Below are 13810 nucleotides of genomic sequence, written 5' to 3'. Positions count from 1 at the left end.
AGCTGGCAAAATTGTTTACATTCCAGACAAACTGCTTATTGGCATTTCTTCTAGTCTTATGTTCTGAGTTAAAATGCCACTGAGCTTGACTTTTCCTTTCATTCTTTTGGGATTGATGAAACTGACAAGTGCCTTCCCCCAAAGCTTCAGGCCTTGTGCTCATAGTTAAAAAGGATTATAATAACAACACCATGCCAATCCACCATTTATAAATACGATATAAGGACAACAATAAAACAAAGTGTTACTCACCATTGATCTCTGGTTTGATATCGGTAACAGTGTGTGTGGTGGTGTTTTCTCCTACGGAGGGTACCGACGTGAACAGCTGATCAGGCAGACCTCCAATGCCACTGTTATTGGCCACAGACACATTTGAAACTGTGGGCATGGTGAACACAGATGACACCGTTGCCAACGGCGACTGGGTACTCGTCGCTGATAACATAACATCCTAGAGAAACAAGAAAAAAAAATTATCATAAATCATTATGAATTTTAGAATAAACAACATCATTAATAAGAAACAAGGGCATTATCAACATTAGCAACAACAATGAGTCAATAAAAACCTCTATATGGCTGATTGCCTTGCTAAAGACAGCAAGGCAAAACCTCCCCTGGATTTCACTCAGTCTTAAAAATAGAAGGGCACATCGAATCATGTCATGATTGGAAGACCTTTAATCATAAGTCTGGTTTGGGAAAAGGACTAAACAACAACAACAACAACAACAGCATCATGAGTCCAACTACATGATACCACATGGTGCCACATTTATGAAATCTCAGGAGACAGTGTCCGTGAATGAAGAAAAATAAAGCAATATTGCAAAAGGAGCTTGCAAGAGTCAGAATTTCTGATCTTCAAACAACTCAAATGTGTTATAAGGATCCTAGAAACCATCTCACCCAATTTGCCAGACATTCCGTGTAACTCAACATGATAATATTTACTTTGACTTTTTTTTCTGGGAGTTGTGACGGTTGATCTAACCAAATTCCTCCACTAACAATGCTGGATGATGGCAGCATAGTACTCAGAGGGGCATCTTGAAGTTGTTAAGAAGAAAACAGTAGAAAGGGCTAATAGGAGACATCAGTAGTAGTAGTAGTAGTAGTAGTAGTAGTAGTAGTAGCAGCAGCAGCAGCAGCAGCAGCAGTAGTAGTAGTAGTAGTAGTGAGAAATAGGAGGAGAGAACATATATCTGTGTGTTGGCTGCAAACAAAAACCAGTGTCATATGTTTGTAGCCTTCTGCAAAAGCATATCCAGGCTGTTTGTTGTTCGGTAGAAGGGAGTAATTATTACCTTGCATCAAAACAGGTGAAGATTGGCACCAGGAAAGGCATTCAGCTGTAAAGTGATGATGATTATGATGATGATATATATATATCATTGTCAACATTATTTAACACCCATGTTTCCATTGCGTGTGAGAGTTGGGCAAAATTCATCTAGGTAGATTTTCTACAGTTGGATGCTCTTCCTGTTGCTTACCTTCTCCTGTTTCCAAGCATGGTGACATTTTCCCTGTTTCTTCAAACATGAAACAGTTCAATGACCAGACGTATTTCCAGGGAAGATTGCAAGCAAACGATACTACTTGTATGACAGTGACGGGTGCTTACAGTTAGCACATAATGTCTAGACAAGGAGATAAATACACACACACACACACACACACACACAGATGCAAATACATGCACACACATTCATATAGTATGTATAGAATGCATGTAAAGGAAGTGAAACAAAGTACAAGAGAACACAAAAATAGATTAGTAGGTATAAATATGTACCTAAAGACATGCACATAACATTACGTTTCTGTATGTGCATGCATGTGTGTGCATGAGTGTGTGTGTGTGTGTGTGTGTGTGTGTGTGTGTGTGTGTGTGTGTTGTAAGGTTAGATAAACAAATAAATAGATAAATGAAAGGAAAGTAGGGTTAATGTTCAGATGGTCAAGTAGATGGAAGTATGAGTGGACAAATGGATGGTAGGTAGGCAGGTAGATATGGAAATAGATAGAGCTATGGAAAGAAGTTCAATCAGTAGGTTATACATATATATATATATATATATATATATATACCACACACATATAACAAACACACACAAAAATCTACTACACAGGTCACGTGTGTGTATGTGTATATATATATATAAATATATACATGAATGTATAAATACACATATAAACACATACACACACACATACACACACGCAGATGGATAGATAAACAAATAACCATATATAAAGATACAAAGATAAAAAGAAAAGAAATTCTAGACAAGTAGATGATAAATGGATAACCAGATTGAGATAAACAGTGTGACAGACAGTCAATTCAAAGAATAAAGTGGAAGGGAAAAAAAAGAAAACAAAACAAATCAAGATATCTCCTCCTACTTGGCACCATATTCCCCCTTTTCCCCATCCTCCCAGCAGCAGCAGCATCACCACCACCACCGCCACCACCACTACCACCACAGTAACAACAACAACATTTGTTACACTACCACCCCCACAATACCAAATATAACCATTGTGCCACAACTAAGTCAGTCTCTCCATCAATTGATATCAATTTTTGGAAACGGAAAGCGTTTCCAAAGAATTTTTGTTATGGTTTGTTTTTACATTTCTGTACTTGTTTTATTTTATTTTTTTTTAGTTATTTATTTATTTATTTTTTAGTTTATTTCCAGAATATTCTGAGATAATGGTAAGTAATTACAATGTTCCGCTTGTCACGGAGAAGGTGTGATTGTTATGGAGGTATTGGATGAAGTTTATTTTTCCCAGATTTTAGTGTTTGTTTGTTTCAACATTAAATCACTTCCAATGTTCTTGTAATTGTTGTTGCGATTGTATAATAGTGGTGGCAAAAGAGAAGAAATCTGACTTAGCTTTTCTCTCCCTCTCTCTCTTTCTCTCTGCATGTACACACACACACACACACACAGACACACACACACACACAAATAGACACACATACTTATGCATACATACACACATATGTATACATATAAACGCACACGTACATATGTATACGTACAAACACACACATACATATAAAACAGACTGATCTATAGACTACTTTTATTAAACTACTATATAGAAGGCTACTATATCTAATAATTTAAACTAATGAAGGAGCTTCTATATAGTCCCTAGACTTGCTACAAATAGCAACCAAACCTCTATCAAATCATACCCTACTCTCTTAAATATAGGATACACTGGACAATGTATTCAAAGTAGATAGTCATGACTAGAACAACTTTCATGATAATCCTGCTTGATCAGGGTTAACCTGGTGCTAAACACTGCATAGAAGTATATGCAGTGCAGTTTCAATTCCTTGTTGATCTACTTCACTTAACTTGCTCCTTGTTTTTGGTTTCCTTTACACCTCTCACTTGCAACATCAGCTTACTGTATTTTGGGATATTGTGTGATGCCAGAAAAAACTTTACAAAAAAAAAACCTTCTTGTTACTCCCTTGTTGTATGAATGCTTTTTGAAGTTCAACTCCCCTAACTGTCATTGCTTACTCTTTTCAAATATATGTAGCTTAAAATATGGAATTATTTTGGCCAACATACAAAATTGTGAGTGTACATGCCAAACCTTTAGTTACTTTCAAATAGCAGGTATGAGCTTAACCCTTTTGATTCCAACATACCTGAGACTATCCTCTGATTCTATCATATAAACTTCCATTGAAATTCCATGTTCATGTTCCAAACATCAGCTAAATATCGATAAAGTTGTTTTACTAAATTCTAAATCAATTAAAACAAAGGTGGTGTGTTTCAACAGAAACATGGTAACAGGAGGGTTAACATGTGTCTTGTTCATTTTGGCATTGGAGTTTCAGCTAATGATATATGAGATATGAAAGTTGACCTTTTAGAACTCAATAGTAATAACCAGATGGAGCTCTACAAACTAACATCTTTCCATGTCCACGTTAATTAGATACAACTACAACCATGGGATGTGGCACTGATATCATACACCAGAGAGTTTTCATTTTTCATTTTTTTAAAAAACTTTTTTTAAACATAGGCGTAAGAGTGGGTGTGTGGTAAGTAGCTTGCTTACCAACCACATGGTTCCGGGTTCAGTCCCCCTGCGTGGCACCTTGGGCAAGTGTCTTCTACTATAGCCTCAGGCTGACCAAAGCCTTGTGAGTGGATTTGGTAGACGGAAACTGAAAGAAGCCTGTTGTATATATGTATATATATATATATATATATATATGTGTGTGTGTGTGTGTGTGTGTGTGTGTGTGTGTGTTTGTGTGTCTGTGTTTACGTCCCCGTAACTTAGCGGTTCGTCAAAAAGAGACCGATAGAATAAGTACTAGGCTTCCAAAAAAATAAGTCCTGGGGTCGATTTGCTCGACTAAAGGCAGTGCTCCAGCATGACCACAGTCAAATGACTGAAACAAGTAAATGAGTAAAAGAGTAAGAGTTAAGTACATGGCCAATTGTTTAACTTGAGAACAAGAATCAAATAAATTATTACGAGTATATTACTAGTACATTTTATACACACACACAGAGTGAAACATAGTTTACTAATGCCTCCCATCACAAACAAATTGGTTTACAAACTATTTTTCAAACATAAAACATCTCGGGTGATGAACAATGTCTTGAGAAATGAACACACAAGCCAACAACACTGGTTAGCAACAGGTTGGGAGTTTAAGCAGGAGAGCATCAGTTGCTGTCTAGTCTTTGCTCAGTGCACATCCCTGTTTAAATTCATACATGCCTTCTCTTGAAGTTTATGAACATTTCGAGTGATGAAAAGCTTTCAGGAATGAATTAAATTTGTAAATCAGGGCTAAACTGTATGTGTATATATGGTCGTTGTCGGTGGCATGTAAATGGCACATGTATATGGTCATTGCTGGTATCATGTAAATGGCACCCACCTGTGAATTGTAGTTGTAGTCATTGATGGTACCATGTAAATGGTACCTGCCCATGAATTGTAGTTGTGGTCATTGCCTATGTCATGTAAATGCCACCTGTGCTGGTTGCACGTAAAAGCATCCATTACACTCCTGGAGTGGTTGGCGTTAGGAAGGGTATCCAGTTGTAGAAACCATGCCAAATCAGACTGGAACCTGGTGCAGCCCTCTGGTTCATCAGCTCTTGTTGAACCGTCTAACACATGCCAGCACAGAGAGTTGATGATGATGATGATATATATATATATATATCACTGTATCACTTTATCAACCAGACTATCAGGTGTTATTATACACTGCTGGTCACAATGTACTTCCATGCCACATGCCTGTTAGGTAGGCAGGCCAACATTATCCCTGAACAGAACACAAGTCTGGTGCAGAGTTACCCAGTTACAGCTAAATGGACTGGAGTTTAAGAACACAATTACACTGTCAGTCAGGGAATTGAAACTATAATCTTGCAATTGTGAGTACAACTCCCTGACCACAAAGCCATGTGCCTTTGTACTCATTCATTCACATTCTCTCTCTCTCACACCCACAGAATATATATCTGCTAATTCCTTTACCATATGGCCTCACAGGGTAAAAACAGAATTTTTTTTTATGCCAAAATCTGAAGAAGACTTTGCAAAAACTAAGATAATGTTCTTGAGAAAGTTATAATCACCACTCAGAATATAGTCAGTAATGTTCTTCCCAACCAGCAAGATATTTATTACAAACATCTACACCCCCATACTCTATACATCACTGGTGATTTAGTATTCCTCATGTCAGACCATTAAATCCTCTGTATTCAGAACTAACATTTCTATTGCTAAAAGCAAAAAACTGGAAGATTTAGAGACAATCTTTGCCTTTGTATTGTATACATCTTGTATGAACAAAACAATCAGAAAGTGGCTAAGATCAAACATATAATACTTAACACTAGATTCTGTTCATATTTTTATATTTTTGCTTTACCATTAATCCGTGTTATCTGTTTTATCTTCTGTATTTTTAACTTCTCTCTTTTATCAAGCCATATTCCAATATATCTATTATCATGTTACTGCACATGGTAATAAAAAAAAATTCTATTCTTTTTTATTGGAAATGAAATATAAATAGTTATGTAGTGAATTTTGGATACCATAACAATGCTTAGATACACTCTCCACTGTTACAGGCATCTGTACTCCCACCACCCCGCCAACAAACCTGAATAGTAATTGTTTGTTTCTAATATAGATATAAAGCCTGAAATTTGGGGGATGAGTTAATCAATTAAATTGACACCAGCACTTGAATGATACTTTATGTTATCAACCCTGGAAAAATAAAAGGCAAAGTTGACCATGGCAAGATTTGAACTCAGAACATTAAGAGCCAGAACAAATACTGCAAAACATTTTGCCTGATGTGCTAATAACTCACTCAACCACCCACCTCAAATTTTAGCATAAGGCCAGTGATTTTAAGGGTGGGGGTTAGTTGATTACATCAACTCCAGTAATTACTGGTATGTTATTTTATCAACCCGGAAGGGATACTTTGAGGGTATTGAACTGAGAACTTAATGAGTCAGAAGAAAATATGCAAAGCATTTTGTCTGATGCACTAAAGATTTGGCCAGTTCATCACATTCTGAATAATAATAATGATGATGATGATGATGATGATGATGATGATAATAATATGAGCACAAACTGCAGGGAGTGGCGGAGTCGGAGAGTAGCAAAACCCTCTGGGATTTCCCAATCCAAACAGATCAGGTGCTAGAGCATAACAAACCAGACATACTGGTGGTTGACAAGATGTGCCACATGTGCTATACAGTTAATGTTGCATACCCCTTTGACCCACGAATAGTCAAGAAAGAAGGCGAAAAAATAGATAAATACAACCCTCTTAAGTATGAAATAACCCAGCTATGGAAAATAGAGGTTAAGGTAGTGCCAATTATTGTTGGGTCCTTGGGAACAGTATCAGAAGGCATCAAGAGGAATATTAAGGAGATTGGAATAGAGTGCTCGGAAGAACTGTTACAAAAGGTTTGCCTCCTTGGCACGGTCAGAATAATCAGGAAAGTATTAGATAGCATGGTACCATAGGCTGCAGGTAGCAAGCCCGCTATGCAAGCAAGACTCCAGGGGTTCCAACGAAACCTGTGATAAAAAGAAATAATAATAATAATAATAATAATAATAATAATAATCCTTTCTACTATAGGCAGAAGGCCTGAAATTTTGTGGGAGGGGACCACCTTTTGATAAACACACTAGAAGGCAGCACCTCTCTCTACCCTCACCTTCCTCTTCAAATGATATTTGAAGAAATTGACGAGGGCTTGACCAGATAGGAATGTGCCCGTCTTCAAACCTTTCAGACAGGTCCACCACACAGCCTCTTTTACCACAGCCACTAAGCAGAGAAAGATCTGCCTTCCTTCTCTTCTAAGAAAAGGTGGTACACCAGTCTTCACTATACACTTAGCAGACAGCTGGATTCATCTTACATGTGACAACAACTGCTCCACACAATCCCACAACTCTCTAATGCATGGACACTGAATTATTGCATACAGGACAGTTTCATCCCCCTGTAAGCATCTCGGACTGGTCCAGCTGTTGGTGCTTCCATGCCTGGAGAGCATGTCTCAAATAGGCAATGACCCTCTGTAATACTGCCAAGCCAAAGACTTTTGGAAATTGTCCATGATCTTTGAACTGGAGGTCCTCTGGAAGAGACTACTCAGATTGTTCTCGTTGATGCCTAAATTCAATCCTAGACCATCATCACTCATACCCTCAACTAGCCCCCTATAGAAATCTTGGGTTGTTTCTACCGACAATGGTTTTGGGCAGCTAGTACAATGCAGTGAGTGGCAACATTCTAAATGTCAAACAGCCAACCTTGGTCTATGTTTGACCCATGACTGCAGCTCTGTCAATGAGATGAGCTGCAGAAAGACATGTTGCATGAAAGATACCCTCACCAGTTCACCTTTCTTTTCATTATTGTCGTCCTCCTCAATAATAATAGCAATAGTAGCATGCTTTGTACAAAACCATCAATGATATGCCAGTGCAGTCAAGATATATTGCCATTAACAGTCTGAATCATTATAGCATCATAAAAATAATGCCTCTGGTATTTGTTCTGGCTTTTTATGTTCTGAATTCAAGTCCTGGCAAGGTCAACTGTACTTTTTATCCTCTCAGAGTCAATAACATAATGCATTGGTCAAGTACCGGGGTTGGTGGTATCAACTAAGCCTGTGTTCTCAAAATTATGGGTCTTGTGCCTAAATCAGAAACCACATACCAGAGACAGTACAAAGGTTAGACACAAGACCAAATTACATTAGTTATACACCGGTAATTGACCAGTTGAATGTAACACTGATTAATCTAGTTCAGCAGTTGATACTGTGGTTTAACTCTAGAACAACCCTAATCAAGAAGTAGATATATTAAGGACAATGTAAAGAAACCAAAAATCTGCATAAATATTTTTAAAACATTTACTTTAGAGACTGATATGCTTCTTAATAACAATAATAATAATAGGTTATTTTTGTCAGATACTGTGAGATTTGAAACCAGATTCTTTGTCATCATTAATTGTGAACTCAACTGAGGAATTATATTCCTGACTGTCTGAAATGCTTGCAAATGTTTAAGGCTTTTATTAAAAATTCTGCAGCAAAAGATCATTTTGATTATTTGATATTGCTTGTTGTTTCAACAAGAGTGGGTTGATTATCTTTTCATTGTCAGAATTCATAAAGATGAAGAAGAAACACACATATGTATGAATAGAGAGAGGGGGAGAGGAGAGAGAGAGAGAGAGAGAGTGAGAGAGAGAAAGGGAGAGAGAGAGAGAGAGAGAGGGGGGGATTGGGAAGAAAAAGAGAAACTAAACAAACTTCCAAAGGGAGAGGAACTCATAGCAGCAATGTTATAATGCTTTGTCACACATATTTCAACAAGAGGATGACAAAAAAGAGAAAAGTAAAAGTAAAGTAATAAATAATTAAAGATGCAAAAACAAAAACAAAACAAACACAGATATGAAAATACAAAACAAGCTGGAAATGACACAAAGAGACAAAGCGACATTACTAGAATGAAAGAATGGAAGAGAAAGACACAGAATTTTGTGGGAAGGATTTTCAAAAGAATTATTGATTTTTCGTGTGAAATATTTCATTGAGAATGACTGGCAATCACTTTAAATGATTAGATTAATGAAATTGTGACCAGAAAAGATTGGATGTTAATTAGATTTCTTTGAAGTAAAAATAACAATGGCCAAGAAGAGTTTCACAAGGAAACTTTGACATGACGAAAGACCTAAAGCAGAAGTTGAGGAGATGAAGACATCTTGGAAAGAAATCAATGACTTAAATAATAATAATAATAATAATAATAATAATAATAATAATAATAATAATAATAATAATAATAATATATTAAACAAGCTATTATTGTTGTTGTTACAGTTGTTGCTGTAGTTGTTATTGTTGTATTACACCTGGGGAAGGAGAAGACAGAGCAGTTCTTACTTAATAGATAAAATAGATAGATAACAAGGCAAACTATGTTGAGTGGAATTATGAAATATCTGATACTTTAGAGTATTAACACAATATCCATCTATATTCATTTTCACTAATAATAATAATAATAATAATAATAATAATAATAATAATAATAATAATAATAATAATAATAATAATGATAATAATAATAATGATAATAATAATAAAGCAGAAGGTGACACTGAGAATAATAAGTATAAGATCTTATGGCATTTTAATATCGACTGTAACTCAGTGATTGATGCTCGGAGACTAGGCATTGTTGTAGTGGATAAAAGGATGAAGAAAACCAAGATTATAGGTATTGCCATACCTGGAGGTGATGGGTGGGAGATAAAGTGCTAGAAAAGACTGAAAAGTACATGCTACTAAAAGATGAAATTGCATGAATATGGGCAATGAAGAAAGTAACTGTCATCCCTGTAGCTGTAGAGGCACTGGGAGCATTAACAACCAGGTTTCAGAAATTTGTTGGAGAAATTGGGATTGACATAAAGGTAGAACATTCTCAGAAAACTGCTCTATTGGGGACAGTTAGGATTTTGAGATTGATACATGGATGTTAAGTATCGTGGAAAGTGATCCTGTGAGACATTTGACATGTTGCTGTTCACTCACACAGAATTAACTGCAGCAAGTAAAATTGAGAGCTCTGAGAAGTGAAATGAGAATAATAGAAATAATAAAGATTTCAAATTTTGGCACAAGGCCAGCAATTTTGGGGGGAGGGGATAAGTTGATATCATCAACCCCAACATTCAACTGATACTTATTTTATCAACCCTGAAAGGACGAAAGGCAAAGTCGACCACAGTGGAATTTGAACTCAGAACATAAAGACAAACGAAACGCTGCTAAACATTTTGCCCAGCATGCTAATGATTCTGCCAGCTTACTGCCTTAATAATAATGATAATAATAATAATAATAATAATAATAATAATAATAATAATGATAAGAGAGTAACTGTCATTCTAGTAGTTGTAGGGACACTCAGAGCACTAACAAGCAAGGAGAAATTGGAACTGACATAAAGGTAAGGCATGCCCCCAAAAACTGCTTTATTGGGGACAGCTAGGATTTTGAGTTTGGTAATTGAGTGTTGAGTATCTTTCATGAAACCTAACATCTAAGTACCAAGTCTCACAGAAAATGCTAAGGAAAATAACGATAATAATAATAGTTTCTATTTAAGGCACAAAACCAGCAATTTCAATGGCAAGGAGTTATTTGATCCCACCAACCCAAGTATCTGATGAAAAGCAAAGTGATTTTAGTGGGATTTGAACACAGGACATAAAGAGTTTGAAGAAATTTTGTAAGGCATTTTATCTGATATTCTGACAATTCTGCCAATCAGTTAATCAATCAATCAATCAATCAACAATAATCATTTCTTCTATAGGCATGAGGTCTGAAATTTAAGAAGAGGGAGTGAGTAGATTACATCTGCCTCAGTGCTCAACTGGTGTTTATTTCATCAACCCTGAAAGGATGAAAGCAAAGTTGACCTAGGTGGATTTTGAACGTTGAATGTAGAACTGGAAGAAGTACTACTAAGTATTTTGTTTAGTGTGCTAACAATTCAGCCAGCTTGCCATCTTACTAACGGTTTCAAATTTTCAAATTTTGGCACAAGGCTAGCAATTTCAGGATATGGGTAAGTTGATTACAGCAACCCTTGAATTCAACTAGTACTTATTTAATTGACCCCCAAAAGGATGAAAAGTAAAGTTGACCTCAGTGGAATAATAATAATAATAATAATAATAATAATAATAATAATAATAATAATAATAATAATAATAATAATAATAATAATAATAATCCTTTCTACTATAGGTACAAGGCCTAATAATAATGATAATAATAAGTTCTGTCATGTGCATAAGGGGAGAAATTTGGCATGTAGGGAACAATATATTTGGTGGACCCCAGTAGTTGACTGGTGCTTCATTTTATCAAACTCAGAAGGATGAAAGGTAGATTTGATTCCAACAGTGTTTGAATTCAGCGTAAAAAAAAAAGAATTAAAAAAAAGCCAGAACAATTTTGTCAATCCTCCATACTAGCAACAACAACAACAATGATTATTTCTGATACATCTGATTAAATTAACTCCAGTACTTGACTGGGGTTTTATTCTACTGATTCCAGAAGGATGAAGGGCAAAGTTGAACTTGGCAGTATTTGAACTGAGAACTTCAAGACATGTAACTAAACACTGCATGCATTTAATCAAGCACTCTATGGATTCTTCATCCACTACTTTCCTCCCTCCCTCCCTTCCTTCCTTCCATGCTGTTACTACTGCTGCTTCTACCCCCTCCCCCAACATGGCCATCAACACCACCACCGCCGCCGCTGCCACCACCACCACCACCACCACCACCATCATCACCACCACTGCCGCCACCATTATCATCATTCTCATCAATAGCTGGGAATGCTATCATCCACAGATGTTGTTTATAATCACTAAATACATTCTGCTCTTTAATATAATTATCTAATGTCACTGCTATCAACACAATCATCAAACAAACATCATCGTTGTCATCACCACCAGTGTCATCACCAACATCCTTGCCAAACTTCCCTGCTGCCACCACTACCACCGCTTTTGCAGCAACCGTAACCAGTAACATTACAACCACCACAATCCTCAGCAGTGGCACCCCCCCACCACTGCTACCACTGGCACACTCCTCCCATCAACATTGTTGTTACCATGGCAGTACACAAACTTCATCATAAAACTTATTCCTTATCCAATTTGATATTCCAATATATAACATAGCATTTTCCATGAATCAACAAGGCAGCCTCAATGTTCTCAGTCAAAATACAAAAAATAACAGCCAGTCATATATTCTTTCAATTATATCCAACTGTCTTATTAAAAAAAGATGAGATGGCCATTGTTGGAATACTATTGATCATAAGCCTACTCAATCATGGCCGACAAGTGGCTAAACAACAAGACACTGCCCCTGCCATAAACATACAAGAAATCCTCTATACCCATAAGGGGTAACCTGTGGCCCACAGGGTTGACTGACTGGCACACCTAATGAAAAATTACCTTGAATTTTTGTAGTAGTGTGACAAACCTGATAATGAGCCAGGCATGTCTCATGCAGCCCACTTTTTGAAAAAAGGGCCCATGCCTATATAGGCACTCAATGGCTGGAGATAACAGTCAAATCTTCCAATTAAAGCCAAAAGTCTTAATCCTTTAGTATTTAAATTGGCAATATATGGCCCAAATATTCTTCCTGTTCTATGTTTAAATCAGCTAGATCTGGCCCCTCACACCAACCCTACAATGTCATTCTAAAATTAAACAATCACATCATCGAAATCTCAAAGCTACAAGATAATGCATGATAAATAAGCATTACATTTGACAGAATTAACCTGAATTCTAAAGGGTTAAAAGAAAGGAAGAGCACATTTGCATAATGTGGTCCTGGTTGTACAGTGCATAGGGACAAAAATAGAGAGGCCAAGGTTGGAAGGGCTCTGATTACAGGTCTGCTCCATTATGGCTGATACAGGGCTAAACAACAACATTAACAACATTGTCATTGCCTTTTGATGGTGAAGTCAGAGTTGGGACACATTTCATGAAATCAATGAATAAATCAATAAAGATATGGGGGTGGGGTGAGTGGGCGACCAAAGTGAATTATTTGGGTGGGTGAGTGTTGAAGAGAAAAGAGGAGGAAAGATTGACAGTGGGGAAGAGAGGGAGCAAAGAAACTCAAAGTGAAATGAAAGTAACAGAAAGCTAAGAGCATGGGTGGGAGGAAGGATGAAGAGAAGAAGGAAGGTAAGATTCAGCAGCACCAGCTGTGGTGGTAGTGGTGGAAGTAGTAGTAGTAGTAGTAGTAGTAGTAATTTTTCAGTCTCAAGAGTGAAGAAGTTTGTGAAGTGTTTGTCACTGGCATCGTCGTCGTCATCGTCATCATCCTCGTCATCGTCATCGTCATCATCATCATCATTGTTTCTGATGTTACCAAAACAAGAAGAAAGGATGATTTCAAAAATGACATCTTTACATCTGTGAACCGAATAAAACAAGCTTTGAGATGGAGCTAACATAGCTGTAGTATATATTAATGGCAACTTATTGATTTGTGGCTGATATAAGTTAGTCATTGTCTGAAGATCTATATATATATATATGTATATATATGTATACACACACACACACA

The 13810-nt window shown here is 36.7% G+C and overlaps 1 protein-coding gene across 2 annotated transcripts in view; it reads right to left on the bottom strand.

Annotated features, from left to right (window-relative positions):
• The window catches only part of LOC106876972 (POU domain, class 4, transcription factor 2), a 138991-nt gene that overhangs the window by 61846 nt on the left and 63335 nt on the right, over positions 1-13810 (bottom strand). For both annotated transcript variants that reach the window (XM_052974201.1, XM_052974202.1), the window contains exon 2: positions 253-454. In XM_052974201.1, the coding sequence (XP_052830161.1) occupies positions 253-454 (202 nt within the window). The remainder of the gene's footprint in view (positions 1-252; positions 455-13810) is intronic.

The sequence above is a fragment of the Octopus bimaculoides genome, chromosome 18 (genome assembly GCF_001194135.2).
Source record: "Octopus bimaculoides isolate UCB-OBI-ISO-001 chromosome 18, ASM119413v2, whole genome shotgun sequence".
Classification (NCBI taxonomy): domain Eukaryota; kingdom Metazoa; phylum Mollusca; class Cephalopoda; order Octopoda; family Octopodidae; genus Octopus; species Octopus bimaculoides.
The sequence above is the reverse complement of the archived record's forward strand: the minus strand, read 5'-3'. Positions and strand labels throughout refer to the sequence as shown.